This window comes from Nesoenas mayeri (genome assembly GCF_963082525.1).
Source record: "Nesoenas mayeri genome assembly, chromosome: 7".
In the NCBI taxonomy this organism is placed as follows: Eukaryota; Metazoa; Chordata; class Aves; order Columbiformes; family Columbidae; genus Nesoenas; species Nesoenas mayeri.
This window is the reverse complement of record NC_137551.1, coordinates 37041034-37066251: the sequence shown is the minus strand read 5'-3', so window position 1 is coordinate 37066251 and position 25218 is coordinate 37041034. Positions and strand designations below refer to the sequence as shown.

Below are 25218 nucleotides of genomic sequence, written 5' to 3'. Positions count from 1 at the left end.
CATGGGCAGAAATTGGGTTATAAAAGATAGGAACTACAACCAGGTATAAATCGTTTGTTTTATGGAGTGGAAGGAGATCTGCTGTGACGTATCCATGAGATGTGTCCTGGGGACTACACAATTCAGCATATTCATAAAGAGCCCGGGAAGAGGAATAGTCTGGAATTTGCTGCTGACATGAGTTAGGATGGTAGAGATGAACGCTGGCTGTGAAACTGCAGAGGAACCTTCTCAGACAGCTGGACGGGGCATTAAGATGACAAATGAGATTCAGTGCGGAGTGATGCACATCCCAAATATCAGGTAGAAGATGATGGACTTGAGCTGACTCTGACCATAGAGGAACGAGACTTCGTATTGCAATAAATAGTCTCATGAAAATGTCAGCTCAGTGCTCAAGAGTGGTCTAAAAGGTAAATAGGCTGTTAGAAATTACTAGGGAAGAAATAGGAATACAAAACAAAGCATCAATAGGCCTCTATAAATCTGCTGCCTCAGAAAATGCATATGCCATTTTTTCCTACCCCTCCCTGATCTCAGGAAGAATAAAGCAGAATGAAAAAGGTTGAAAGAAAAGCAATAAGGTAGTTGAAAGTTTTGGAGAGTCTCTGGCTGGAAAAGAAGAAAAGGAAGGAAAATGCCATAAAGCCATGAGCAAAATGGGAAGATTGAGTAGGGAGCGATTGCCCCCTGCCAGGAACCGTGCAAATGCAGTTAGAAAATGGCAGGTTGCAAACCAGCAGAAGGAGCTGCTCCCCACAGTGCATCGATGACTTGTGAGTTCCTTTCCACTGAATGTTACAGGTGCTAGAAGTGCCCGTGGAGCCAGGGGTGAGCCAGGACACCAGGAAGGTGGCATCTGTGTGTCTTCGTATTCTTGTCCTGAAGCATTTTCTGCTGGTTGCTGCCAGGAAGACTCAAGGCTAGAAGGGTTATGGGCCGACCCGATGTGGTCTGTCTTGTGTGCGTAGAAAAGAGGGGCTGCAAAAATGTCCTGTCTACAGTATCTGACACCATGTAGGTGGTGCTGGAATTGCTGAGGTGCTCTGATGAGCCCAGGAGACCCGCATCAAGAAACCCAACTCCCATCATTGCTGTTGTTGCTAATAATAATAAACTACGACACAGCAGTGGTTTGGGGTGGCAGCCCCCAGCCTTGGGAGCCTTTTCTGTTTGCTCGCCTGTTTATGTTAAAACCATTCCTGACAATTTAATGGCCCAGGCACAAAAACTATTTACCAAACCTATTCCCTACAATGAGTAATAAGCGCGTGAGTAATTGGAAGTGTCAAAGGCTGCAGTAATATCATTCAAAGAGCCGTGTCTTTATCCCGATGAGCGCGTGGAATGCTGATTGCTCTCTATTGTGGGCTGTGCAGGGCCACATGATGGGCTGTAGGAGCTGACTGACGTTGCTTTCGTCCTCTCTGCTTTTCTCACATCGCTATTGAGGTGAATTTATAAAATGTGCTTCTGTACAGCAGAATGTTACTTCTTAACTAGAGCAGCTGCACAGAAATATTGATGCAGCCTGCTGCCTTCCGGCATGATCAGAAATAGGTGCAGGAAGTTGTTCCCCTGCTCCAGAGCAGCGCAGTTAGCTTGGTGTATTTAGGCAGATATTATCTAAGAACACAGTGAAGTGCTGAGAATAGTTTTGCTCCTTATTGTGAGTGTAGTGGTAGCTCCATCTTCCAGTTGGAAAGCTTTACAAAAGCCAATAAAGTAAGAAGAAGCTGCGAACATAATGGTAACACACTTTTCCTGTGTTCCCTATATTGTTGGTGATCCCTTGTTAAGTCAAACTGACTTAACACAGCTGAAGAGCAATTTTATCTGCTGCTATTTTTGTTAGAGAGCTGAGATTCCAGCACAGCTGATTTAACTTGCAGTTTGAGAGCATAATCGTGGAAAAACCAATCCATTATTTTCCGCAACTTCTTAGTAGCTCATCCTACTGAGAATGAAGTTTGCAAAAGCCCGCACATGCCACCATCTAATCCCTAAGTGTGAAATTGGGATGTATCAGTTAGCGAGAATGCAATTCATACTCATTTCATTTCTTAAAGCTCTATTACTGGCATAGCCCGATAAGAGATTACATGGAATGGTGTCATCATCTGCTTTGTGGCAGCCGCCTGTCTCCATGCGATACAGAAGTCTGGTGTGCAACTATCACAAAATAGAGAGTTGTAGTTTGGTGTTCAGTAGCTGCAACACAGGTCCTGAAGGCAGTGGAATCATTGCACTGATTTTTGTGGAAATAAAACACCGTACTGTGGTGTCAGGGTTGGTATCAGCACACTTGAGTTGTTTGGGATATTTGGGATTAGATCCATAGCTAGAATAAACCAGCCTTCCTTGATGGCTTCTCTGCTTTTACTACAATTATTGCGCTTGCTGAATCTAAGGACAGACAAGACTGTTTGGATCAAGTTGTAGAATTTCATGCATAATTCATTGTTTCATGTCTGGCTTTTCTTGGCAGAGCTATAGGCAGCCTCTTGATTTACAGCTCATTGTGACTGCAAGTTGTCTGCTCTCAATTTGTCCTCCATCTAGGAATGTACAAACCGGTGCTGTAATGCAACTACCTGTACTTTGAAACCGGGAGCAGTGTGTGCACACGGACTTTGCTGCGAAGACTGCCAGGTGAATCCATGGGGATGGTTGTTTTCTGTGTGGGGCGGGCAGAATTCCACAATCTTCCCGACTGCAAATTGTAAGCGAGGATGCAGAACAAATTAGTATCATTAAGCATTGAGACACTTGGATCTCATGTAAGCAATTAAAAAAATTCTCAAATTGTACCAGTTACTGAAGGAGCAGATTAACGGACTTTTTTTTTAATGGCATCTGAGCTATTTGTAGCCATTTAATTTGCTTGTGCAAAACCTCTTTTCACAAACTTCTGTATTCTTTGATTGTTTTGTGCTTCCATGGATGTTGTGCTCTGGCAAACAGTCATTAAATGCTGGACCCTCTTTTTGTGCAAAGATTCTTAAAATATTAATTCTGTCAACAGCATATGTATTTTTAATGGCAAATCATCAGCTCTTGTGAACTCCTAACATCCCATAAAAAGCCAGCTTGCTGCAGGCATTTACCTTCTTCAATTCTCAGGCCATCTCTTGCATATGGGCTAATAAAGCATTCAGCAAGTTTCCATCGTGTCTGTGGCAACCATCTGCCTAAAAGCTGGGTAGCAGCAAGCTATCCAAACAGCCAGCAAATGCTTTTCAGCAAAATCAATCTCCACGTCTCTTTGCTTTTTACTGAAGGCGCTGCTGCCATTCAAATTCAGCTCCCAGGGCACCACCAGCTTTTAAGGTGTTTGTTGATAAGCGAAGGTTCCGACTGGCGCATTCAGTTGCCATTGACTGCTAGTTGCCTTCAGCTCTGAGAAAAATATAGTTATCTGGGGAAATCAGGACGGGACAGGAAGAATTATATGGACTAGTTGTATAATTAAGTTGAAGATCTTGATGCCTGTAACAGAGTGATGTTTCCTTGAGGAGATGCCCCTCCACCCCAGGCAGCTGAATCCGGAGGCAGGTGGGCTGGTGGCTTCATGAGTTATATACCATAATCCATAACATGATGTGATTAACTGGCTGCCCTGCTCCGTGCTGTCTTGGTAGAGCCATATGGATGGAAAGCTTTCTGTTCTGACTTTTGGTTGGTGCTGTAGAGCATCCTTTGCATTACAGCCCAGAGTGTTTCTGTGCCCATGTTTTGGCGTGGTTGCAGGAGACATGCTGAAAACCTTGGTTTTTATTTGAAAATGAACAAAAGGCTGGATTTACCTTCTGACCTGAGCCACGTGAGCCATGTTTGCAGCTGCAAGTTGAGTTTGGCCCTCCTTCCTGCCAAACCCTCCGCAACATGTGTCAAATAAATGTGCTTGAGGAGCTGCGCAATCCTTACACTGTCCTCTGCGGTCAGTTGGTGCAGAGCCAGTGGAAAAAGCTGTTTGTGCACCGCATGAGTTATACCACTGCATAACTCCTATTGATTGCAATTCGGTTAAGGATTTCTGTTTGTTTTGCAGTTAAAACCAGCGGGGATTTCTTGCAGAGATTCAAGTAATTCCTGTGATCTGCCCGAGTTTTGCACCGGCGCCAGCCCTCACTGCCCAGCCAACGTGTACCTGCATGACGGGCACGCGTGCCAGCGGGAGGACGGCTATTGCTACAGCGGCATCTGCCAGACCCACGAGCAGCAGTGCATCACCCTCTGGGGCCAGGGTGAGCCTGAGAACCGCGAGATCCGGTCATGAAATACACTTGGGAAAGAAAAAGCAAAAGGCATTTGGTTATAGATAGAGCTGGAAGAATTTTCTGCAGTGCCAATCTGCATCTATTCTTTTCTGAACTGAATAATGAGGGAATAATTTTGTGATTCATTTTATCGTTGATCTGCAGTCGGCTTCATCTCTTGCAGCAGGAGGTAGAGAGCAACAGTAACTAGGTTCATTTTGCAAGACGACTGCAAATGGCTATGTGAACTTAGACAAATCATTTAATACTGGCTTTGATATAGCCTTATGTCATCCTACAAAGTGCTGAATGCTCTTGGCAGGTTGAAATCACATCTCTTTTCAGGCTGGTACATAACCTTCCTTCTGTGCTCTAAATAGTGCAGGTGTATCTGTCGACATCCCAAAACAGAGTTCAGTATTTGACGTTAACGTAAGATTCTTGTATCACTGTGTAGATTTTATTAATTGGTGTTACCTGTAAACCTGCTTCCTGACAGTACTCACAGCAGTGTATGCACTGAAGCAGAAAGATTTTATTCTCCCTTGGGAATTTTTGTATGTTTTGCAAAAAAAGATCTCATTGTACAAGTTCTTGGGCTGTCCTAGACAGATGATATCGCAGGAAAGCTCTTCACCTTTCTATAATGTCCTATGGCCCTTCCACTGAAATACAGGTACTAACTCAGCCTTTTGCTATTGCCTCCTGCATTGATAAGGACCAGTCATGTCTCTTTCAGCATCTCACTTGGACATTCTCTCAAATGGGAAAAAAGACTTTGACTTTTTCTGAAGAAAAGCATTAGTTAGAGTAGATTTAATTATTTCTTTTAAACTGACTCTTTTGGCTCCCTGACCTCTTTCAGTTCAGTATTTCTCTGCCTTCAACTCTGTTTCAAAACTTATTTATCAACATAATGACACACAGATGGTTCCCTTTGTCCAAACCCTCATCAGAAACGTCTTGAAGGATTTATCTGTCATCTTCACAGGGACTTCGACTGTTCACAGTTTTTGTTTTAAAGAGAGTTAAAGCATCTGAAGAAATAACGCCAGTAATGCAGATGGTAGGTCAGCTCGGTCGTGTGGGCATAAGAGAATGGTAGCAGAGTTCCAGTTCATAATTAAACTCCCCGTGTGGAGCAAGCCATGAATCTAATATACTCCTCCAAATCCCACTCACATGGTAGAGTTAATATGAGCACGTGTAAGTGTGTACAGTTACGGCCTCCAGTCTTAGTCATACTGGGATTTTTAATCCCCTGGACACACAGACATTTTCTCTTGTCTAAAGCAAAATCTCCTGATGAACCAGTTTCCCATGCCGTGGAAAGTTACTTGGTTGGACTGTTAATAATTTCAGTTGCTGAGAAAAATTCAACTAAAGGTCAGAGAGCTGAATTGCTGCAGCTCCCTTGCCAGGTCTGTGTCCTAACGCCGCAAATCCTCCAAACCCCTGGGCTCCCCGGGTGCTTTCTTGTCTTTCTTCTCTGGGCTGTTCAGCGTGGGCAGCGCTGTGCGTGGGGTCTCTGCTGGTCAGGGCTCTGAGAAATAAGGCTTTGTTCAGAGCAGAGCTCCAGCGGACTGGAGCTGGAATACACTTATTTGTCTCAGGAGTACCCAAGGATAAAGATTTTGAAATGAAGGATGGGACATTACCAAACCTGAACTGGAAGGCTTAATTCTCTTCACATTCTTGGAGACCACGCCAGGAAAATCAGCCTTCAAGCAGTGCAGCACATAGGGCTCAGGCAACAACCTAGGGCCTGTGTTCTGGATTTAGGGACTGAGGAGGTGAATATCCGCCACTCGGTCACATCTGGTTGGAGTATGAGCACTTGGAAAAATACTGTGGGAGAGAATGTAAAGATTTCCTTCCAGCCTTGCAGCAGAAAGAGAGACTTGGCATTCTAAGGTGGTGTCTCTGGCCTTTGTATCCAAACAATACGTTTGAACCTTTCACTAGGTTGTTATAGTTGATTAAAATGGTTTTTACCGACTGTGTGTATTGAAATGAAGGAGAGTCGTTTGGTTTTTTAGAACAAATTCTACACCATAAAGAGAAAACAGGTCAGAGTTCACTTATATTAATTCTTTTTTTCTGCTTCCCGATAGGAGAAAAACATGCTAAGTAAAATACAGTAACTTTTCTTAATATTCTGTATATTGAATTCCTTATCACCGTCTTCTTTGGTACATCTTTCCTTATTTGCTGGATTACAAGATGTCCAGAAGCCAAATGATAAATGTCAATCTTAATATTTTTAGATGTAGTTGAAGAAAAATGATGAGCACCGTCAGGCCTCGTTAACATTAGGCTGAGCAATAGGAATGTGGTTCCAGAGAGATGTACTTGCATTTCCTTGGGTTTTTTGCTTACTTTCAACACATAAATTCAAGTCAAATAGGGGAATAAGTTTTCTGTTCCCTATCTGCAATATCATGGAAAGCTTGGAGTGAAAGAGGGGAGGAGGACCTGGGGGCAGTGTCTGAAAATAGCCATAAATTCCTCTTACAGACCAAGTTCATTCCCAGAACACACAGATTTTTCTCTCTCTCACCTTAATTCATGTATTTTTTGTCTTTAAGGAGCAACGTGTATGAATTGCTTGTGACCTTTTTAGTCTCGTATTCAAAAATATCCAACTGTGCTGATCAGACTTACTGATAATAGTGACACATCTGTGCAACACCTGGGGCTCCACTGGCACATCCTGGGAGCAACGGGACACAGAGATCAAGATAAGTAAGAGAGAGGAATTATTCATTACCAGGGAGTAGAAGATTCTCCGTTTTAGGCTCATGGCTTTTCCTACATTGACAAGAAAATGATTCCTTAGGGAAGGAAAGTAGATGCATGTCTGTGTTTTCCTACTTCTCCCCAGGAGGGAAAAAGCCATGGTTTGGGGAGCCAGTGGCAGGCACTGACTTAATAATTAGAAAATACTGAAATATGTTGCATAGATGTAGCCATTTGTTTAGGTAGAAAGAATCTTAACCCGAATGTCAATATTTGTTACAAAGACCCATCACTCATGTAAGAGTTTTGCGTTTTTATCCAGCTACAACCCTATAGGCAAAAGAGATGGGCTGCCCAGCTGACCAGACCATCGCCAGCTGCTTTTGTCTGCAAAACTACCAATTTATCCAAGCACTGTAAAGATTTGAGTCCAATGAAAATCAAGCTCTTTTGATCACCAGAGATTTATGGCCAGGCCTGTTTTTTTTTGAGATGTGTAAGGCATTAAGCCATGTTTTCAGGGCCAGGGAGAGCCAGCAGACTCCTGAAATGCAAAATTATTGGTAACAGCTCAGCCCCATCTCGCTCTTGCACAGACTGAACAACAGGGATCACCAAGACAAAGAGAGAGGCCAAGGGGAGCTTGTGGGACGTTTGTTTTACATCAGCTGTGCAGTAAAACAATGAGAGAGAAAATCCAGGCGCAAATCACGTGCCAGAGAACGGTATTTTATGCTTATATTTATTTACACAGTTGTTTGTGGTGCTGGTTCGTTTGCTCTGAGCAGCAGAACTCCAGTTACTCAGGTGTGGGCTTTTTTTCCTTCCACATCCATAAACACTGTATAATATTTGTAAATGTCTGAGACAGTATTTGGAACTGAGTTGCAATCTCTTTTGTGCTCTCAGCCTGAGAACGGGTGTTTCTCTCTTCTTGGAATCAGCACCATGGTCAGAAAATTCTCTCTTTGAGGAGACGGTGTTTTCTCACTGCAACAGGGCTCGTGCTGATCTGAAATGACACAGTGTTTCTGTATCACTTCCAAAAGCATAGAGCATCTCTTTTTCGCAGCCTTACAGGGAAAGAAGCAGGCTCATCAATCTACACCTTGGGAAGAAAACCTCGAACTCTGGGGGGTGACAGCGGCGGTGGTGAGCTGTGACCTTCTGCAGTTTCAGATGGCTGATTTAATCCCTTGAATAACACTTGGCGTGGAAATGCTGACAGGACCTTCATTACAGGGTCACGAGACTGTAATTATCAATAGCAAATGAGATAAACTCTGCTCATCCAGCTTGAAGCACTTAATCACTGGAAGTCTTTCACAGATCATTTTGCCTTTGCCTGTAGAGGTGGCAAAACAGAGAAAGATGGGACTTTCTGCTTCAGTTTATGTGGTGCAATCATGATAAATGGGTTTCCTCCAGAAACACAACATCACAGTTCTCTTCCTTAAGCGTCCTCTGAAATCCTCCTTTTAACTTGGGAGCTCCATCTGTTCAGCTTCTTACACTCCGATATGTTTTCATCTGTAAAAATGTCCAAATATTTTGAGAAAGCAGCGAGGAGAGGGAACAGCCGTCTGAATCCCCAGCAACAATATGTTTTGGTTTGATACCAAAGACAGAAATTGAAGCTAGCTTGCTGTTTCCAAGCGCAGATGATGGTTGGGTACCAGGTGTTTTCATACCCAGGCTGCTCCCAGCCTGGCAGGGGGAGCATTTTTTTTGTGATGATGTTTTTTTTGAGATGTGTTTTCTTGTTAAGCATTATGGGTTGGAGCTACATCTCGCTGTCTGCGCCCTGCGAGGATGCCGCAGATGTGGTGTTCTTCCTGTGGGCTGCTTTCCATCCGCTGTAGCACGCTTGACTTCTACATTCAAAAAAACCCAACCAAACAACACATTTCACCAAGAGGCAGATAAATACCTTAAACTGTCTTATTATGTCAGTGAGCCCATTCTCTTTTTAACACCTTTTTTTAATGTGTTCGTCAGGAATGCAGCAATGTGCCACTGGCTCAACTAGTTGGGGCACAAAGCTCCAGGCCAAGAACAAACGAGACCCATTGCAATCGAGCAGGATAGTGGTACATGGGGGAGCTTATTCCTTCGGTGAGATGGGGCTGAGCAAATCCACCTTCATGGATATTGGAGAAAAAGCCTTTTTTCTTGGCTTCTTGCTTACAGCATATTTTTTTCCTCCCTTCTTCTTCCTTTCCCAAGCTGGCACAGTATATGCACATATTAATGTTTGTATCAAGCTGAATGGTTAATGTGCCTGCCCTGGGAAAGACGAGTAATCTACATGCTGAAAATGGAAATTTGACTTTTGCTTTTTGCACAGTGCCTTGTCTGGATGCTTTGGTTGATTTTTTGATTGTTGCTTGTGGTTTAATGAGAAGAAGTGAAAGAGTCCTGTGTGCGTCCCTTTTAATAGTTCCAGATTTGAGAAATATTCTGAACTCAGCAAGCTTGATCGTAATCTTCCGAAGAATTTCAAGCTCTTGTCCTGCTCTCCAGGGAACAACAGCTCATATTCTGTTCCTTCTATGCTTTTCTTTCTGAGTTTTCTAGTTGCACTATGTAAAAACGTTAGAGGGAAAAGAGAGTTCCATCTTAAGCCTCTCTCAAGGTTTAATATATTGTCCTTAATAGCATTAGATGGTGCAGCAGTATATAGTATTAGTCAAGCTTCTGCCTGTGAACTGCAGATAATTAATTGAGGCGTTAATCTCTGAGTTATTAGTGAAAAGAGCCACACTAACTGGAAGTCTTAAAATCATACTTGTATTTGCTTCTCCAGGAATTTGACCCCTTTTTTATTTTAAACCTTCTTCCTCCTTGAAGCTTTTCAAATGAAATGTTCGGGATGCTGTAAATAAATGGGATGTTTTACCCACACTTGGAAGTGGCTCAAAACATTTTTAAAAAAAAGTGATGTAAACTCAGTTTGTCTCCGTTAAAGATGAGGGAACGCTGTAGGAATGGTCTGTTCTCAGCCCTCAGGCTATAACATCACTCGTTGCCAGTTCTTTTTGCTTTAGTTTGGCTCATCTCTCAAAAGTACAGAAACGTTTCCAGCAGATAGCTGTGAGGAGTTGTAGCCATTGTGTCTCCTCACCACCTTGTGTGCTCAAAGCAAGTCCGCGTATTGGATTAGTTGGAATGTTGGCAGTGACTTGATTGTGCTATTAATTATCTTCATGGAAAGAAAATGTGGGGCAGTAAAGGGCCCTAGCAAAGGGCCTCTTAATCTTACAAAGAGCAGCAATTATTGGCTGGAAATAAAAGCCGCACTTCACGTTAGAACAAGGGGATTAAATTCTAATACATGGACTAATGAATCATTGCAAGTCAAAACAGGGAAGTGGATCCTCCACCTCTTGGGCTTTGCAGATGAATGCAGGTATCATCCCATAGAAGATATTCAGTACTTGGTCATGATCTGGGAAAAAAATGGACAGGAGATGGTATAAGACATTAGAAGAGATGTTCTAATAGTACCTTTAAACTTCTGAAATGTAAGGCTCGATAATGTGTCTGCACAAACATTGCCCGTACTCACCCATCAGGAAAGTTCCTTTGCTGTTAGGACATGTCTCCAGCATAAAAAGCTGTGGTAGGTAAGAGCCAGATGCTGCCTTTCTTCCCAGATCCTGCTTCTGCCTCTGTGCTAGAAATGACCCTTCCTCCAAGTCAGGCTTTCAGGAGATTAACAGAGGACTCAGGTGGGGATGGGTTCTCTTCCTCTCCCCAGTGCATCGGCATGAGCTACCAGCAGCGTATTCTCTTCACCATGGCGTGTATTTGTGGTTTTACAGTCACAAAGGACTGGTTTGCAACTGGATTTTTTTCTGGTTTCGTGGTGTTCTGAATTGCACTTTAGGCCATACTTGGAGAGAGTTTTCTTTGGCTTCAGCTCTTGGGCTTTCTCTACAGTCACGTGGACTCCTGGAAAAAGAGGGAGTTGACTTCCCGGCTGGCCCTTATCTTTCTTCACCAAACTAGATTGGGCATTTCCTAAAGGTTTTTGTGTCCCAGGAGGACCATGAGAGGGGTAACATCTAGAGAAATTCCAAAAGAGTTGTGCATTGCCTATTGCTCAGCATTGCCAAGAGAGACAAATAGTGGGAACCCCACACATCTCAGCTCTTCAATTAGCATGCGGATCCTGTGCCAGTTGTGTTGTGCTTCATCAATATGCTGATCACATCGCTCCTTCCCCTAAAGCATCGGTGGAGCTCCAAGAAAATGGTTAAAAACACCTTGTATGAGCTGGAAGTTCTGATGAGGTTTTGTTTTCAGGTGCGAAACCCGCTCCTGGGATCTGCTTTGAGAGAGTCAATTCTGCGGGTGATCCATACGGCAACTGCGGCAAAGACTCCAAGAGCTCCTTTGCCAAATGTGAACCCAGGTAGGGGCTGTCCCTGCCAACAGGAGCAGATACACCGGGGTGGGAGGGGGGCTTATAACCTTTAAAATTATTTAACAACATTTAAAATTACTTAACTAATCTTTGGTTATGTTTATTCCCTTCAGAGATGCTAAATGTGGAAAAATTCAGTGTCAAGGGGGAGCAAATCGACCTGTAATTGGTACCAATGCTGTTTCCATAGAAACTAATATCCCGCTTCAGGAAGGCGGCAAGATCCTGTGTCGGGGGACCCACGTATACCTGGGTGACGATATGCCCGACCCTGGGCTCGTGCTGGCGGGAACCAAGTGCGAAGACGGGAAGGTGAGTTCTGAAACCCTCCCAGACGAGGGGAACATCACTACGCTCGTGCTGCAAAGTATGTTGTGCTAAACTGACTGGGTTTTGCTTTGGAATAGTTTCTTTTTCCCACAGAACAGTTTCTCATGCTTACACTGAGTCACATTTTTACTCTCATCTTTTGGCCACTATTCTGGATCACAGATGTAATGCAAGTTGCTTAAGCTTATAACAGATTTTTTGAGGACAGTCCCAAGTATCTGTCCATGTAGGCTAGAGGTTTTCTGCAAAATAATTACAGCAAAATACATTACATAATCGTTAATGAATTTGTGAGTTCAATGTATCACTTTCCCAGTGTCTGTAGTGTTGCAAAATTGTCATTAACTTCACTTGAGGCTTCAAAATATATTATATCTGCTGATTGTAGCTCCCCGTCTCTTCTTTTTTCTTGCAGCAAGAGTTGTCTGTCTATGCAAGGTTGGAAAAATCTAAATCCATTGTTGGTTCAGCCACCAAAACTGGTTCTCACAATCATAGTTTGCAAACTTGGTGAATTACCCAGTGTGAATGTGGCCGCATTTCACATGGCCGACTCTTTCTTAGATTTTCTTTTGTGGGAAAAGGAACAGAGAAAGGTGGGGGACAGGCACGAGTTTACAGGAGGAGCCATGGAAAGGAATCCAGAAACTGTTGAAGGTTTTCTTACCCTCACTGGGTTACTTGCAATAAGAAAACAAAAAGGTGCTTTGATAATCTGTGGTGAATTCAGATAAACCTCCGAAGTTCTGAGTGCTTGTGAGTTCTGTTGGATTATCAGCCTGCGTTGGGAACAGGTTTAAAATACATCCCTAGTGAAACTACAGTTCTGGCACAGGAAAACAACCCTGACAGCATCTCTAAGTCATGTTATAAAATGTCTTTTCAAAGAAAATTGAACGCTGGGAAAGCACCCCATTATGTTTTACTAATGAGTATTTAATCTTTCTAATCTATCTAATCATACACATACACACTATAGAATACACAGGCTAATACTTCTGAAATTGTATGTTTTCCTTTGAGGACATTAGTGCGTTTGTATTATGGATTAAGAATATGAATTTCAATATTCTTGAGTTTTCTAAGGCGAAGATACACAATTTGAAATTCAGCCATTTTAATGTGATCAGAGCTGTGTGAGCTGCTGCGCGCGGAACCTTTGAATGGTGAACGCTGCTGCAATCAGACCGTATTCTCTACTTGTGTGCGTGTTGATGCCAATTCACTCTCATTTCCTTTCCATTTTTCCTTCTCCTCAGGGGATAAGTGCCCTGATTAAGCATCCCTGTTGTCTCCTGCAGCACTATTCCCTGCTTAATGCTAATTGTTGTGCCTGACTTTTAGTACTACTGAACTGAACTGCAGTTAAACAGGAGCAAAATTGTGCCGTCATATTTTCCTTTTTGTCAGGATGATGACAGTCATTCCAGTCCTGATTTCTTCTTCGCTCAGTTTGGAGCAGCATAACTCATTACTGACCTCTTCCTCAGCCATTTGGTTGATGGGGTTATTAGATGGTACTAATGTTGCTTTACCCCAATTTTCAGCCATATTGGCAAAATTTACCCATAATGACTAGAAAACAAAAGTTTTGAATGTGATTACTGTGCATACGCTGTTTGTTCCAACCATTTTCTATAAGATTATTATGACATTTTACACCAAAAATTCGTTTCTCTTGGGAAAATTCTTGAAAGCATCTCTGTTTCGCTGAAGAATATCAGTGAGCCTGTATATATCAGTGACCGCAGCTGAATATTCAGCCTGTCCTGGGTGTAAGTTCTGCACTAGCACGAGTAAGTTCGGTGCTGTTGGTGTAACCACAACTGTGGTCATTGCACCTTTCCCCGAGGAACCGGCTGCTGCTGTGGAGACGTGAACGCAGCCACGTCACGTACGCGAGAAGATGCTGCTCAGTGCATTCCTAGTCCTGAAGGAATGCAAATGACTGGGTTTAAATTGGCTTTTCAAAAAGCCCAGAGCGCAGCGGCTCACCACTAGTTCCACTTCAGTGAAACGCGGAGTGTTGATTTGCACCAGCTCAGCACATCAGCTGAACGTGAACCAGCTCTGAAATTCAGGCTTGGCTGGGGTGCTGATAGGAGCCGTTTTCACCTTGTGCAGATTTGAGCCTGAAATGCTCACACAGTATTACTTTTGGTCAATGTGCCATCTTTATTTGGAATTCTTTAACTGGTCAAAGGGCCTCCGATGTATGGCCAGGTGGACAGACAGGGACACGATGCCCTGGGGGCACCAGCAGTTCTGTCCCTATTCACACTAATTTTCCCTTTTTTTGCAGATCTGCCTCAATCGCCGGTGCCAGAATACGAGTGTTTTTGGCGTACATAGATGTGCAACAAAGTGCCATGGGCGAGGAGTAAGTATTATAGCAACACTTTTTTTACAATCAGTCAGTAAACACTGGATCAGAAATCATTTTACATAATAGCTTTGGGATCTGTGATTGTTTGTAATATATCAAAGTCACTGCAATACTTTTTTATTATAGATTTCCATTTTCAGTGTCCCTTATATGAACTGCAAGAAATTATTTTTCTTCAACAAAGACATATTCATCAGGTAGCAATTATCTTCTCCTTAATTAACAGTCTGTGATAAAAAAGGAATATTGTCATCTTCAAAGCAATTTGAAGTCTAACCTTCCTTCATGAAGGATTCCCATTAACATTTTAAAAAATACAGTTTCTGTGTGGATAGAAGGTAAAATATGCAGCTGAATTGAGATGCAAATGGAATAGCATTTCCAAAAGTATTAAAATAAAGTACAACCATACTGATGAGTTCCATGGTATGAAAGTGGTGCAGGATGAAAAATTCAATGATATCAGTTAATAATATAAAAGTGTTTTGAAACCTAGTTCATATTATGAAAATGATAATTATGTCAAGCTATGCAGTATTAACCTTGATTTGCTAATGAACTGTTTGTTTCTGTGAAGAGCTGTGGCTACTGCATTGGAAGAGCCATAGGAAATTCTCTGTCCTCTCCTAAGAAGGGATTTCAATGTGGTTTAACTTAGTTCATCATCCCGTATTTGAACCACAGAGCAGCACTGGCAGTGCTGCCTGTTCCTGTTGTGCTGGGATGAGCATCAGCTTAGACGAGCATCTTTGTGTCTTTACGAGCAAGAACCTCTGGTGACTCCTGGGTAGCTGAATTCCGGATGGAATTCTACATGGGGACTCCTGTAGCGCTTTAATTTAAAAAATACTGTTTAATGAATTATATTTTTAATTACCTTGCTGTCTTTGCAAAGTAACATTTTCATTTTACATGACCATAGGCAGTCTAAGCTGTGTGAATGATAATTTAATACTCTGCAGACACAGCCTGGCCTCGCCACAAAAAGGCATATTTGCAAACTCCTGTGAACTAAGAAGTGTCTGACTTAGAAACACATTTATTAACCTATTGCGTAGTTTCTCCATGGTGGTGGTAGATCAGTGATGATCAGTGCCATCACGAAATTACAAACCATATTGACAACTAGCCCTAAGCCCAGAAAATTTATTTAAAAATCAATTTGAGCCTCTACACTTGACTGTGCCATCTTCATCCTGGGCAAGAACGTTTTTGGCCTGTTCAGTTTGTGTATTCTGTTGATACAGCATGGTCTTTTCTCTTCCTCTTCTCTTTCTCTCTTCTTTTTCATCTTTGTCGTCTTCTTCATTGTCCTCTTCTTGTTCTTCATTGTCATCGTTTTCTTTTTGTTCTTCGTCGTCGTCTTCTTGTTCATCATCGTCGTCTTCGTCTTCTTCCAGTAACTGGTCATGTTAGAGCTGGGGATGTGAGTGGTGGAAAGATGGGTATTGAGGCTGGTGCACGGCCTTGACGTACAAGGAGGGTTCTTGTGGGCTGACAGAGCTTTACAGCCTCAACATCTTGTTTCTGTGGAGGCAGGAGGAGCAGAAGTTAGAAAGCAGATAATGTCACTGCTGGAAACAAAGAGAGCATAAAACTTAGGAGGTGTGTGGTTATCCTTATCTTATTGAAGCTGTCAGCTGGTGCAGCTCAATTACCCACCAAATAAATAATGCATTTTTAGGATCCCGGTTCCTCCGCGGTGTCCTGCACTCAGAGCTGCTCTGCGCCCTCTGGGTTGTGCCCACAGGCAGGTAGCAGCACGGCACCTTTCCTCGAGAAGCTCTGTCTCTTTCAGATGTGTTGCTACCTGATGAGGAGGCCTTATCAGCCAGTGCTGCTCTCACATCTGTAGGGTCATTCTTTCCATGTTAAGTCGTTTGTCTTGTTTTGCAGGTCTGCAACAATAAGAAGAACTGTCACTGCGAGGCTGACTGGGCCCCCCCTTACTGTGACAAGCCGGGCTTTGGTGGCAGCGTGGACAGCGGACCCGTTAGGCAGGCAGGTTAGTGCTAATTCTGCTCTACTTGTGCTTTCCGTGATAAGGAGTGGAAACACAAAGTGTTGTCTTGTAAGCAGTGAGATGGGAAAATAAGTCAGTAAATCAACTAGCTTTGTCCAGACATATTGGCACCACCTTTAGAATGCAGTGAAGCAAAACCAAGGCCAGCCGAGTGCATCCATTTTCTTGTGTAACTAAAGGCACAGTGGTCCTGATGGCTTCTTGCTTTGTCCTTTTTTGCCTCTTTTTTTGTTTTCCAAGATGCGTGGTTGGGTTCAGTAGCTCAGTGCAGTGAGTAGGAAATGGTGTTGGTGGGAGCAGAGGATGAGGAGCTGAGTGCCCCCTCGAGCTGATCCCGTTGCCGTGGCGGGTGAACGTGGCGGCGCTCCGGGGTTCACCGCGCGATGGGCCGAGCTCCTGTGCTCTCCACTGGGAGCCTCAGGGTGGAGATACCTTGTTGAACACACAGCGTGCTCCTGTGGGGCTGGGCCTGATGGACCGTGGACATTGCAGTGATTACAAATGCAAAAGTATTGCAGAATCAAAAAATGAGATGTTACTCTTCTAAGGACAATCTTTTGTATCGTGGAAAATAGCAGAGTTCTGATCATATCAGATTAAAGCTACATTTTATAGCTTCCAAACATTTATCAGAAGTTTCCCTGACACGTGATAGTAGCAGATGATGCGCATCTTTGTAACTCGCATTCCAGTTTCCCCTGTTCAGTCTGCAGAACGTTGACTGTAGCATCTTTGTTGAGCTTTGGCCAACCTCAGGAGTTATTTCTGCGCATTGTGAACTTCGACAGGATGTTACAGGCATCACAAGCCAATTTTGCTCCAGAGAACTGTAACTTTAGTGACTTCCCCAGAGATGTTTGTGATCTTTAAGTAAGCGACAGGCCGAGCAGTCTTCTTGCACATACATATATAAACTACAGCTTGCTGGAAGATGGTCTCTATGTTTTCTTATGAATAATCCTATTCAAAACCAAAATAGATTTTATTCTCTACATGCCAGATCCTGCAGGGAATTATAATAGTGGATTTATGACACCATGGTCATTTCCATGACAAAACTTCACATTATGATTTAACTGTGTAAAGATCTTTTTTTAAATGCCTCCCAGTTGTAAGACAGCACAGAAACGGTGCTCAGGCTCTGAACACCTGTGATTACTTGTGAGTTCAGTGTGTTAAGGTTTGCTCTAAAGCATTCTAGTCCTTTTTCAGCTGACCTGAAAGTATCTAGGGAACCACAAAATAGAATAATGTGCTGCGTAGACAACGCTAAGTGGAAAAGACAAATACAGGATATCTTTGATAATTCTTGCATTTTGTGGTTTTGGATCGAACTTCAACAAAAAATGGTTTTAACAATAGTTTATTATAGTGTGGTAGTTTCCCCATTTTTCTCAGGAGCCGGCGCTACATTCAGTAATGCTGGGAATAAATACGGAAAGTGCTGGAGGAGCTAATTTTCTATCGCTGACACTTGCATTTAAATATGAGCGCTTGACGAGGTGGTTTGGTTTATGACCTGAGTGGTTTGCACACGTCTAAATCAAATTACAAAAGGATTAGCTCAATAAAACACTTTCATTTTAGTCAATCAAGGCACATGGTCTCATTAGTATTTAGTAACTGATTTTACCCAGCTGACTTAGAATAAATGTATGTTTGGCACTCTGTATTTTTCTTACAAACAAGCCTTAGATATTTCATTGTTAGGTAGAGAAGTTAATTTAAATTGTGTAATCTTAGCTTATTAATTTTATTAATCTCTATAGGGATAGGGAGGGATTTATTATTCTGCAAGGTAAACAGTGCAGCACTTGGTGCCCCAGGTGTAGCTGGTTTGGTCTGCGTTGCTGCCCGGAGAAAATCCATCCGCGCTGGGCCAGGGGTGAGGCCTGAGCGAAGGCTAAAGCTGTTTGTCCCGCTCCACGAGTGCATCTTGTAGCTCCGCAGCCCTGAGCAATCACAGCATCCTCTCCTCCAGGCAGTGATCATATCACGGACTCGTAATGACGAGAGCTGCTGCTTTACCCCTTCCTGAAAACAAGGTTTTCTAGTCCTGTGGCCAGGCTGGTGTCCCCGTTGTGCCTCACTCCGCTCCAGCCCGGCACTGGCACTGCCCTGCGGAGTGGCGCAGGCTGCGGAGCGTCCCTGCGAGAGCACACGGCCCCGCTGCCCAAGGCTTTTCTAACTGGATTTGGGCTTTCCTTCCGCTCTGCACTTCCCTCCAGATCCAGCTTGGCAGCCACCCGGGCTGGACGGCAGTCGTCCCGATTTCAGACTGTTCGCCCTGTGTTAAAGCACAAGCAAACCCGTAAAAACTAGTTAGGAAGGAACTAGAATTAAATATTCCATTGGGGTGGAATATTTAAAATTTGTGCTTTACCAAACTGCGATTTAGGCATTTCTGTCACTTTTCGCTCCCTCCCACCCAGCACCCCCTGCAGAAGGTGCCAGTGGGTGCTGCTGTGGCCGTCACCCCGGGGTGTCTGGATGAGACCCTGTGGCCCCGTTGGCAGGTGCCAGCCTAGGCAGGACCCGAACAGAGGAGCAGAGAGACTACAAGAAGCTGTTCATGAAAGGAACCTACAGTGTTAAATTTAACCAGTCCTTCCCCTGTGTTAGAGAAATAACTTGAAAACAGACCAAAATTCAAGCGTCAGCCTAGAAACAAATAAATTTGTTAGTCTTCAATTTATAGTTTATTCACTTCACCTGCATTGCATTTGAAAACTCAGGCCAGGCAGCGATGTCCTGCTCCACATACACAACCAGCCCAGTAACAACAGCTCGAGAGAAGTTAATCCCATGTGTTTTGTTGCAGATAATAGGAGTTTAACCATAGGAGTGCTGATAACCATTCTGTGCCTTATCTTTGCTGGATCCGTCACGTATCTGAAGAGGAAGACTTTCATGAGATGGTTGTTCACAAGTAAAAAGACAACAATAGAGAAACTGAGGTACGAGCATTTTCCCTAATTCTACTCTAATAGGTATTAGTAGACAGTAGCTGTTAAGGTGGCAGCTCTCACCTTGATGTTCGTCAAACAACAGTGTGAAGGTGTTAGAAAGCACCAGCCTTTACAAAAATATTAAAGTATTAGTAACAGTGGTTTTTCTGTTTTAGTTTAACTTTATTGTCAGTAAATAATGGACGTTTTAGTTTGACTGTGTATCTCTTTTGTGATAAAAAATGAAGAAGTGAAGGAAGTATTCCCTTTATTTTCCTTTGCTTGAAATAGTTTCATTACATTGCGTGGCCTTTTATCTAAACTCGGTCGAGTGAGCTGAAACTTCCATATTTGAGGTCATTACTGTTAAATGCCAGATTCATTAGAATAGTCTCCTGGGTGTTACAAAGCTGCATTTCCACAGATTGCAGGAGCTAATTGAACAGAGCACTGCTTCCAAAAAATCAGTATTGATTTTGATTGTTGCAGGAGTGTGAGACAATGTTCGCTTTCCTTGTTTACTCTCAAAAGTCAGGAAGTCCATGCAAAATCTCATTCTGAAACTACTGTTTAAAACCATGTTATAAAGTAGAATGTTGTGTTCAAGCAATATTTTTGTATTCCAGGTCTGTGAGTCCAGCAAGACCTTCCAGGTCGTCTGAGCCAAATCGTGTCCATACCGCATCTCGCAATAAAAATCTCATCCTGAAGCCACAAAATACAAACATACAAAAAGTGAGTTAAAAGAAAAAAGTGCATATTTGGGATCTCATGTAAGTAATTGATCATAAGACAATTATGCTCCAGCATGGGGACTGGACTAGATGATCTTCTGAGGTCCCTTCCAATCCCTAACAGCCTGTGATTCTGTGATTACGTGATATTAATGTCACATACAACTAACAATATGTAAAATGGAGATTTAGGCTTCGAAATACTTGGATGGCTTCCACGTTTTAGGCAGGTAAAGTCAAGTCAAGTGCAGATAAAGAACTCGGGGTCCAGGACGGAGCCAGGCCCTGGCCGCAGAGCAGCACGGGGCGCAGTGCTCGAGCAGGACTCTTGAAGCTGCGAGTTGTTCTGTTTGCAGAGGTGTTGAGGGTGAGGAAAGCAGAGCAGAAGCGAAGAACAAGCTAATCACGTAGATTTTAAAGTAGCAATGCTCATGGCGACTCGTGAAGTTTTAACTTTGTGTTGGGGTTGTTTCCGCAGCGCGATGCTCCAAGGAGACCGCTGCCCTATCAAATCGTGGACATCGGCGGCCCTGTGAAGACAGACGATCTGCCACAGCTCAGGACGCCGCAGCGAGTCCTGCCCCCCCTGCCGTGTCCCCAGGCTGTGCCCCCCAGAGCCCTGCCCCACAGGGCCCCGCGCTGCCCCCAGGTGAGCCTGAAGCTGCTGGTTCAGATTTACTGTGTGATTATCTGCCTGCGCTAAAGGGGAATTAAGTGTTTTCTCACCTTTCATCTTGGCCTTTGCCCATAGTTATTTCTTCTGTGCAAGTTTAGAAGCACAGTGTAGATGTGTTGTTTTATGCCAGCTGAGGCTGTGATCCTAAAATTTAGGATCCTGATCTCTCTTCACTGCTCAAAAGCCTCACCAGTATGAAGCAGCCCCATGTTAGAGGCAAACACACACTCATCTCAGCAGCCGCCCAGCCGGAGGGGCCGCTCTGCTTAGCGAGGTGCCAGATCCCGCGGCGCGGCTGAGGAGGTGGAGTTGCAGATGATGCACACGGGCAAAGGTGTATGACCCTGATGTGCTTGTTCTGCCAAGGGGGATGAAGTGCATGGGTTTTTCTCCCAGAGCACAGATCTGACAAGCAGACTTGTCATTACCCCCAGTTTCATGTAGACACACCTTTCATTGCGGTGTTTAAGTAGAGCTGGTAACCCATTTTTTGGCAGTAAGCTGCATCTCAGGGTGATGTTCAGAGCAGATTAAGTTGTCTGTGCAGTTGTATTAAATCGTCCCTTTTCTTGTCACTGGCTTCTCTTTTGGTTGCATTTGGAGCGTGACTGTGTCTAAGCAAAGATTCAGGCACCCAGCTATTTCTGTTTGCTGGACATTGTGCTATTCTGGATATAGTACAAGATGAAAATGAAGTGAATGTTATGACAAACCTGTCTGAAGTGAGTATCCCATGGATTTGGATGCACATCCTGCAAATGTGGACAGCAGGAAAAGTGTACCTGCTTTCAGCTTTGTGCGGAGTCTGAACATAGAATCACTCAGGTTAGATCAGCTGCTCTATCAGTTCTGTATCAGTTCTGTGTTGTGGGAAAGGATCATGTTTTGAAAAGCTTCCTTTGCTGGTGTCTGATCAGACTGCGACTTCCAGCAGGATAACCCCATGGGGCAGAGCTGCCCGAGTAGCTCCAGGCACGCTCAACATTCCATCACGGCTCAGGCCTGATTATTTTGAGAATATTTGCCATTCTTTTTACCCCCAAAGACAGAGCTCACAAAGTTCGTACAGCAGGACATGGTTATCTGGGCTTTAGTGGAAGTTCTTCTGCATGACAGTCAAGATTAATTTTTCTATTGAATATGAGATTTGGCTCTAACAAGTTAAAATAAGGTTGTTTTTTAATGATGCTCTTTCTGATTCACTCAAGAACTCATACATGTTGTGTCTAGAGTGAAAAAGAAGAGGGACATTATGTACAGCTTTAAAATTAAAGAATCTGAAACAACTATATAGGTTTATTTAAGCTCCCATCTTTTTTTCCTTATCAAAATACCTACTGAGAGGTAACTGGCATTTTCCTTCTTGAAAGAGCCATCATTTGTGCTGAAAAGTAATAGAACAAATGGACGTTCAGAACAAATAATGAGCAGCTGTACTTTCTTCATGAGCAATTCGTGCCTCTGGTTGTTTTTTATGATGTCTTTCAGGGAATCTTTAACTGGATCACGCTTGGGAGCTCGACTTGTTCCTTTTTGGTCAACTTTCCTAATGATAGTTGTGGCAAACCAAAAGAGTAAAACTACTTAGAAAAAGCACGAGTATGCAGTTCAGATTGCAGGTGGTTTTGGATGCGCTGCAGGGTGCAAGTCACTTAATCCAGCCCCGTTCTTGAGAACCGAGAGTTCAGATGGAGCCGTTGCGGGTTTGCAGCGTTGGGACACACGGCAGAGCCCGCAGCTCCCGCTCAGCCAGCGGCCGCAGTTCTTCCATCATCAATCCTCCCATTGCGCAGCACGAAAGCACAGCAGCAGCGCCACAAAAAATGCCACAGATGCATTTGAGCAGTTTGGTTTTGTGGGCATCTCAATTGGCATTTTCAAGTCAGTTTTGGTATTTCCATCTTTCTCTATAGCTACTTGTAGAATTTTATGTATTCTATGTTGTTTTCATTTACCACGAATTAATCAGCTCCAGTGTATACGCACCCAGTATTTTTAGAGTAAAGAATCAAAAGAAACAAAATCATTACAATGCAGTATTAAGTGTTTATTTTAATATATAAGTGCCTGTTTATTAAAAATAAGTTGTCTTGCTCATTTCAATATATTTGGTCACAACTACTCCAAACTTACCTTCAGTTTCCTTCAGTTGTTGCTGTGTTAAGCGTGTTCTGTCGGTTCCAAAGACTAACGTGAGATGGTGTTTGATGGCAGGAGAACCCCAAACCGACGCCTCCTCGGAAGCCGCTCCCGGCCGACCCGCCAGGACACCCCCGAGCTCTGCCCCACGGGGCGCCCCGAAGGTCAGTGCGAGCGCTTGGCATCTCTGCAACAACCCGTTCTGTTTGCTTACCTGAACGCACAGAGTGTCAGACCGAGCACCGCTGGGGCTGGACAGCAGAGATGGGACAGATTGATGAGCAGGGCCTGGTGTGATAGGACAAGGGGTGACGGTTTTAAACGGGAAGAGATTCAGGCTGGACATGGGGAAGAAATTGTGCCCCTGAGGGTGGTGAGGTGGCCCAGGTTGGCCAGAGCACCATGTGAAAACTGTTGCTATTTCAAATACCAATTTGCTGTTTTCTTTCTGCCCGCAGACCTGCTCCCAAGCAGCCGCCGCCGGTATCCAGGTCCAGCAACACTGTGATGTGAAACAATGAGAAAACCTGACACCTTGATTTTCCAAAGTGAAGACAGAAGTTTGCACTATCTTGAAACTCCAGCTGGGGTTCATTTTTATGACAATACTTAGAATTTTTAATGTTTAAAACAGCATTATTTTTAAGAATTCTGAGCTACTGCCTTTGGTGCTGTGCTGTGCTATGGTGCTCTGTATACTTGCTCAGGTACTTGTAAATTATTAATTTATGTTGAATATTTATTACAGTGCAGTGCACTGTAGTAGATATTTTTACCATAGCGAAGTTTTCCTAAAAAGGAAGCCTTTTTTGTAATATTTCACTGAACTTGAATACTTCTGCTCTATCGGTCCTATGTAGAGTGGGTAGTTTTAATCTGTTCTTTAAGCGCTGATACTCCTGGATCAATCAAATGTACAAACAGCTCTATCTCAGTGGTTCGTAAACAACTTCGGAATAAATCTGTCAGGGTAAAAGCAAAACCAAAAACTCTTCTGGAACATGGTGAAATGCCCGATATCTGCACCCAGATGGGTAACGTATTAACCACAGGATCCCTCAGTGTGAGCTGTGCTATAATTTCAGCTTTCACGTTTGAAATCGCCGAGAAATCTGTGCGGAAAGAGGATGGATTCACGTGGGCCAAGTTCTCTTACTCAACAAGTACTGTATAGCACAAAACTGTATTTTTTTAACCTCATTTTCCTCAGCCACAGTGTGGTTGGTACATATTACTGCAGATATCGGGCCTCCCGGCATCATTACCTTTTGGATGCTTTGGGAGTTAAATTCAGGTACATTGTAAGAATCAACTAGTACACTTACTTCTTTTGCCTCATCGCTCTGCTTATCAACTGTATTTTGCATATTTACTACTGTTTTGTATTTAACTCCTAAGATATTGCTCTAGATTTCTTAATTTTCAAATCAAAATGCGTATTTTAATATGGAGACTTCGTATCTCTTTACTCTGTGGTGCCATTGGATGTGATGGGGTCCGTACCAGCAGCGCTGCTGCACACGGCTGTTCCACCTGCGCTGTAACACACACAGCGGTTGAACTAGAGGGAGAAGGAACTATTACCTTATGCAGGTTAGTTTCCTTAGTGCTTGTAGTTTTTGTTTCTTTAAGCAAAAATAAAAGCATTGATAGAAACTTGGATCTCAGTCTAATTGTATGTAGTTCTCCTGGTGATTCCCCATCGTTGCAATATTGATGAACTAAATAAACCACAGTTTAGTTTGTTGCTGAACAGTAAATGCTTCCCAAAAGCATTTCAGTTCTTAAATCAACTCCGATACAAGAGCAGTGCTTCATGTACGGAGAATCACTGCAGCAGTGATGCCCACTTACCCTATTTTACATATTTTGTATTTAAAACACCGATTTGGTCTGTCAGCAGTAGCTTTATATCTAAAACGGGAGGGTGAGGGGGCAGACACATCTCAGTTTGCTAGTTTGAATACTCCAGTTTTTGGAATAAGTCACCAGTGTTAGTGATAACTCCCCAAAATCTTAAGACGAAACTATCAGTAGTGAAAGAAGAAGGTGAAAATATATGACTACAAAGTTTGTCAGAAGTTTTAACATCGGAGTTGAACAGCACCAGCTTAGGTGAGGCTTAACACACGTATAAACTTTTAGATCTTTAAAGTAGCCTTTAAGTTTCAAACAAATGTGACCCACCTGTGTAGTCTGCTGAGCACAGAAATCGAAATGTCCATCCAGGGCAGCCAGCGCAACCCGGGGAAAAACCGTGTTCGAACAAGCTGTGAACTAAGCAGAAAAGCATATGGCAGATGTTTTAACTGTGAACATTGTTCTAAAACAAGCAGCTGAAGCACGAGCGCCCAGTGCCGTGCAGTGTCGTGTACGTGCTATCCACCGGAGTCACTGGCTTGAGTCAGAGGTGGCCGCAGCCAGATCCACTGTTGGAGCCAAGGGCTGCAAACCCCGTCCTGTGAAAACGACAACCCTGACTTGAGTTTTTTCACAGCAAAACAGATGAGTAGGTGCGATGTAACAGGCGTGTAATCTGGAATCCTCCCCCTCAG

At 43.4% G+C, this 25218-nt stretch overlaps 1 protein-coding gene across 1 annotated transcript in view; it reads left to right on the top strand.

Annotated features, from left to right (window-relative positions):
• ADAM12 (ADAM metallopeptidase domain 12) overlaps positions 1 to 23837 on the top strand; it is a gene marked incomplete at its 3' end in the record, with an annotated part of 169097 nt that extends 145260 nt beyond the window's left edge. Inside the window, exons 13-23 of the mRNA XM_080348278.1 lie at positions 2563 to 2652; positions 4052 to 4247; positions 11307 to 11415; positions 11541 to 11739; positions 14060 to 14137; positions 16040 to 16148; positions 18988 to 19123; positions 19741 to 19849; positions 20327 to 20497; positions 22739 to 22827; positions 23552 to 23837. Coding sequence (XP_080204404.1) covers positions 2563 to 2652; positions 4052 to 4247; positions 11307 to 11415; positions 11541 to 11739; positions 14060 to 14137; positions 16040 to 16148; positions 18988 to 19123; positions 19741 to 19849; positions 20327 to 20497; positions 22739 to 22827; positions 23552 to 23837 — 1572 coding nt within the window. The remainder of the gene's footprint in view (positions 1 to 2562; positions 2653 to 4051; positions 4248 to 11306; positions 11416 to 11540; positions 11740 to 14059; positions 14138 to 16039; positions 16149 to 18987; positions 19124 to 19740; positions 19850 to 20326; positions 20498 to 22738; positions 22828 to 23551) is intronic.
• Between the last annotated feature and the right edge of the window lie 1381 nt (positions 23838 to 25218).